The sequence below is a fragment of the Sarcophilus harrisii genome, chromosome 3, assembly GCF_902635505.1.
Source record: "Sarcophilus harrisii chromosome 3, mSarHar1.11, whole genome shotgun sequence".
NCBI lineage: Eukaryota > Metazoa > Chordata > Mammalia > Dasyuromorphia > Dasyuridae > Sarcophilus > Sarcophilus harrisii.
In genome coordinates, this window is record NC_045428.1 from 242,925,098 (window position 1) to 242,931,097 (window position 6,000).

General features: G+C 35.8%; 1 protein-coding gene across 1 annotated transcript; it reads left to right on the plus strand.

Annotated features, from left to right (window-relative positions):
• Nucleotides 1-3,924: 3,924 nt before the first annotated feature.
• FAM243A (family with sequence similarity 243 member A) lies at nucleotides 3,925-4,943 on the plus strand. Its single transcript, XM_003764299.3, has one exon. It carries the CDS (start codon nucleotides 3,989-3,991, stop codon nucleotides 4,736-4,738), a length of 750 nt encoding a protein of 249 aa, XP_003764347.1. The 5' UTR covers nucleotides 3,925-3,988; the 3' UTR covers nucleotides 4,739-4,943.
• The last annotated feature ends 1,057 nt before the right edge of the window (nucleotides 4,944-6,000 follow it).

Genomic DNA, 6,000 nt, shown 5'->3' on the forward strand with positions numbered 1-6,000 from the left:
TTATAGGTATAGTGGGGAAAACAATTTATTATTTATTTATATTATTTTAACCTAATTTTGTATGACTGGAAATGATCTACTTCAAGGCTGTAGGATTAACTAAGTTCAGAGGATTTCACATTCAACAGGCACAGACTTAAAAAGGTGAAATACAGAAATTTATTACTCCTCAGAACCTTGATTTAAACAGGATATAAGAGAAAAATTATAGCATAAAATTAATGTACAATTAACAAACACTGTGACCACCAAGATAATATAATAAATAGACAATAGACAACATACAACCTACATCATCACTACTACAAGGAAACGTCAATTTCTGAATTCCAATAGCTAGAAGAACCTGGGTTATAGCTATCAAGAGTCTTGAATGGGAAGCTTTGCTAGGCAAGGGGTACCCAACCTCCTAATTGAGTTCTCCAAGTCCCTTTCCACTAAGAGGATTTAATAGTCTAAGAACAAAGAAGGCACCATGCTAAATATTCTCAGTTGATACATGACCCTTGAGACATAGCAGCCTCCCCTCAGGTACAAGGAATGCTCTATCACAAGAGGTCCCATCAAAAAGAATATTTGTTTATTCCTTTAGGAGGATTATGTTTACTCCAGGCACTGGTCAGATTTCCAGGATAAACACAGACTTATCATAAAGAATGTTAATTAATCAAGGGACCAGGGAGATGGCCAATTTTCCTAATGTTTCCTGAAATCTATTAGATAACTGGGAGCATGTTCCAAAGTTTTCAGCAAACAAATTTACATAAAGGCATAATTGAGACTCACTGGGATTCCTCACTAGGATTCCCTACAAAAGCTTACAGTAGAAGTGATGCTGACATCAGAAACACATAAGGGAAGCCAGAGACACCGTAAGAAATGCTTAGATCCTGCTCAGATATGGTTTTGTGTCTGCCTACCCAGATCTTGAGTTCACCAAAAAAGTTTGTGTTTTGGGTTCTCCAATATCTTGTGTTTTGGCTTTGCCCAAATTTTATCAAAATAAATTTATACATACTTGCTGATATACATCTCAAGCAACCTTACCAGAAAATTGCCCTTTCCTATAAACTAATAGTTACTTGCTAGCCACCCAGCTGTTTATCCTTACACCTTTGCTTAATATTTATATAATGGTTCTCAAACTTTTCTTCTCAGTATTTCTTTATACTATTAAAACTTATTGAGGATCAGCCCAAAGAATTTTTGTTTATATGGGTTATATTTTATAGATATTTACATATTACATATTTTTACATATATTATTTTTATAAATGAATCTGTAGACCTTCTGAAAGGGTTTCAGAGACCCCTAGAATTCTTTGGATCACACTTTGAAAATCACTAATCTATATAATACAAACCCCACACAGACTCAAAAGAAAATCCACACCTTTTTCCACTTCTCTTAGCCAAATGATAATAAAATTATTTTTTCAGGTTTCAGGATTTGTTTTTGACTGACAGAATACTTATGTCTCTAAGGTTAGCATTATGTCCTCAATACAAAGAAGTCATAAATGAATAAATGAATTTTTATTTTTATAGTTCTAGTTGCCTTGTAGCTAGACTCACTCACCAGCAGTATGATTTTTGGTTTAGGGTTAGGGTTATATATATATATATATATATATATATATATATATATATATAACCCTTTGGGTATAGTTCATTAATTGGGATTAAGTGATATATGAAGGCTGAGGTAATTGGGATTAAGTGACTTGCCTAGGGTCACACAGCTAGTCAGTGTTAAGTGTCTGAGGTCACATTTGAATTCAGGTCCTCCTGACTTCAGGGCTGGTGCTCTATCCACTGTGGCACCACTGTGCCCCAAAGTAATTTTAAATAAATTTAGTCATTTGTATTAAGTTGGAAATTATTCCCTCCCCCAATGTTATTATAAATGATAATCATTGAGCCTCTGAAGCTAAGTAAAAGGTATGAAACTCTTCCCAAAGAGAAGAAAGCTTGACATTATTAGGAGGAGGTAGCTCTTTGTCTTCTAAGGAATAATGATGTGTCTCTACAGGTGCTCTCAGGTGAGATTTCACCAATAAAAGTCTGAGGAAGAAGAAACACTAGTGGTTATTAAGTGACTTCCTGTTGAGCAGTATTAAAGCAGTTACTTGTCTTCAGAACAGAACATAAGTGTGCCTTGTGTATAAGGCATATATCTTAGACATAATAAAGAACCTCCCTTGTAAGACTTGTTAAACCAGATGATTATGATACAATTCTAGTGACTTAATTGGTCACAAATGATACTCCAGGACAAAACTAGAAAGCAATGTTAAAGATGAAGAGAAATCTTGAGCATTTTTTTGTGTTTAGAACTTATGTTGAGAGAGAAAGAGAAAAAGAGAGAGAGAGGAAATAAAAGAAAAAAAGAAACAAAAAGGAAGCCCATTAATTTAGGAATAGCAGGACAAAAATGATGAAATTTTAACATGAAAACTGTACCAAAAGAATGTGAGAAATTCAGAGAAACAAGGAAAAACCTAATTGAGGTTTATTCAGGTTGGAAGTTAAAACTCAATACAAGTTAAGGAGATGATAAGAGAGCACTTGATAAATTCAAGTCACCAGGTGTGACCAAATAGCACTTTGAGGATTTGAAAGAAATAGATGATGTTATTGTTAAATCACTGTCAGTGATGTCTGAAGCAAATTGAGTATAGGAGAGGTATCACACAACTGGAGAAAGCAAAAGTCATGATTTTTTTAAGAGAGGGAAAAGAGGGGGATCTGAAAATTATATGGCAAAATACTCTTGACTTTGCTTCTTGGTGAAATTTTAGAACACATTATTAGAGGAATATTCATTAAATATCTAGAAAATAAAGTAGTCATCACAAAGCACCAGCTTGACGTCATCATTTCTTGACAAAGATACTGGAGTGGTTTACCATTTCCTTTTCTAGTTCATTTATAAATGAGAAAACTGAGATAAACAGGATTAAATGATTTGCCCAGAGTCACACAGCTAGTAAAGTTGGATTTGAACTCGGGAAGATGAATCTTCCTGACTCCAGGTCCGCCATTCTGTTCACTTCACCATTTAGCTGCCTCAGTAGTTAAGTTGTACAGTATGTAAATTGGCTTGGAGCACAGGGGGTAGGGAAGGGAGTAACATAAGTAAGAATGAAAAGATAGACTAAGGTCTTCTTCCTTTGTGGTGGTAAAACTATTATACTCTGCTTTCAATTCCTCTCTTAAGATATCATTCAGAGGGATCATTTTGATAATACTGTCGAGGCAATTCCTTCAGATATATTGTACAGCTCCCTAAATGCTAAGCAAAACACCTTTGCTTAGCAGAATTTAGTGCCCACTAAAGACTATCCTAGAACCTATCTAACTAGAATATTTCTTTTATGTCTTTTGTTTTCATATTCACATTCATTTTGGATATGGCAACCCACTACACTCTAAATAGGGAGGGTTCTCTTTTTTTTTTCTTTAAGGGGTGATATGTATAGACATTAATTTATACATGAGATTATTGTGAAAGTGATGTGGAAAATAAAGAGAAGGAACAGAGAGTAGAGGCAAGAAATTTTACTAGAAAACTACAATAGTACTTGTGGATAGTTGGTGTTGGTGGTGGTGGTAGGGAGCAGGTAGGAAAGGTTGGATGTGACAGATATCAGAGGCTGGACTGACAGCACATGGTTTCTAAATGATTACAGCAGATAATGATGCTCTAATTTTAAACATGGCAGTCAGAGTAAATAGTACCAAAGGCTTCCTCCCCATTAAATTTAAGAGAAACAGGTATTTGGAAGCAAAATAAGCTTGATTTTGAATCTGTTGAATTTAAAATGCTTGGGAAGACATTCTATTGGAGCTCTGAAAACAATGGTGTTTGAGTCTTGGAAATGATGCGGCAGTAATAAAGGCCATTATGAGGTCATCATAATCCCATACTTACCAAGTCTCTGAAGATGTAACCATGCAACCTTTCTCTAACACTTAAGAAACCACCATGCTCTACTTTGCAAATCCTCTCTTAAGACATATCATTCACAGGAACCACTTTGATAGCATTGTGAAGAAGCAATGTATCCAGTATATAAAAAGTCTAAGAAGCCTACAATCTGATGGATTTAAAACCATATTTTTAGGGGAAACAGATATTCCTGAACATCTCGTCACAGGAGAAAACGTGGGGGATGAAAACTTCACACGTAACCCTATATGGAGTGTCGTACATGCTGGAAGCAGTCAAGGATGGGTTCCTTGGAAATACCGAATGTTCCTAAGAGATGAGCTGTGTACCAGACAGGAAGAGGGTCTTTTTCTTGAATTCTGCAATGTGGTGAAAAAGAACTATGGAAAGTGTGTCATTGTGGTCAGAGAGAAAAAACAAGTAAATGACAGAAAGCAGGATGAAGTCACAGAGAATAAAGAAGTTCAGCCATCAGTTATTGATTTAACCAGCATTTCCTGTTGTCCCAAGATAGCCAAAGCTAGTGGACATGAGCTTCTTCCTCTTCCATCCCCTTACAATTACCTAAATCCTTTAGATTCTGCCTGGTCTTCTCTGAAATGGTTTATCATCAACAACAGGAAAGAATTTTGTTTGCGGTCTATTGACAATATCTATTCTTACCAGTATATACTTTTCAGTGACTTGATTGGGAAAGGAATTGAGAGGATGACACCAAGCAAATGGAAAACAGTCATTAACAAAGTTCGAAGATGGGAAAACTACTATCTTGGTAAATGCTCTTGAAGGAAACTCAGCAAGTGGGTGCCCTTTGCCACTATTGGGGCCTTCATTCCTTCACAACTAGATTCTTTGCTTTCTTTTTTACTGTCTGCATTGCTCTAGGCCATGTTGGCACTAACCTCACATTCCAATAGAATACTAATGCTGGTAGAGCTCTCTGAACTTGGTGGTGGCTGTCATCATATCATTAAATCAAAAGAAATGGGAATATTTGATTGGCTGACTTCTATAACTAAATCTCTACAATCAGTAAGTGTGGTAAGTTTGTTGGGGTAAAGAAGTTAACTCACATATAGCATATCAATATTTACAATTCAGTCAGTACAGAGGCAAGAATTCTAGTATAAATTCAGTTACAGGCAAGCACAAAGGATAGTTTGTCCACATGCAACTGTATTATAAAAAAGATAACTCATATCCCACAGATTTTAGCTCTAAACTTCATGAAAAGGTTAATTAATCAATCACTCAAATCCTTCTCCACAGCTCATGGGAGGGAGGATTGGGGGTCATGGTTGTGGGGAAAGTTAGGTTACTCTTATAATTTTGTCCTTTTAAAAAACACAAATTGATCTGCTGGTAAGTATCCAAAAGGGCAACTAGCATCAATCAAACTGATCAATCAATCAATATTTATACAATTAATTTATAGCAGTTACTTTAGGGGTAACTGCACGGGTCTCAGGTCTGGAATCAGGAAGACTCTTTTTCCTGAAATGAAATCTAGCCGCAGACACTTCCTAGCTGTGTGACCCTGGAAAAGTCATTTAACCCTGTTTACCTCAGTTCTTCATCTGTAAAATGAGCTGGAGAAGGAAATGGCAAAACATTGTAGTATCTTTGCCAAGAAAACCCCAAATGGGTTGGTGAAAAATCAGACACAATTAAAAAACAATTGCATAACAATAATAACAAAACCAAAGATACTTGGGGGTAGACAGACAAGGTGGAACACTTCTGTGAGGAGGAAATATGCTGCCCAGTTCTCAAAATAAGTCAGCAAATTCCCCATCACCTGTCCTTTTTATGGCTGAATTAGTGATTTCTCAGGCCTTTCTTCTTCTTTCTGTCTCTTCCGAGTCTTTTTTCATAGCTTTTTGGTATTTCCAGCAAAGGTGGATGGGAGTTAAAAGAGAGAATAAAACACAAACCAAATAATTCTAAGTTAAACATTTTTCCATTATCAACTCATCTTGAGATGTTCAAAATAGAATTTATCACCCAATGCTGCTTCTCCTGATGAACTTGCTTATTTTTATTATGGG

Coding starts and splice junctions, on each gene's coding strand:
- FAM243A (XM_003764299.3), top strand. CDS start 3,989: ATGCTCTACTTTGCAAATCCTCTCTTAAGACATATCATTCACAGGAAC.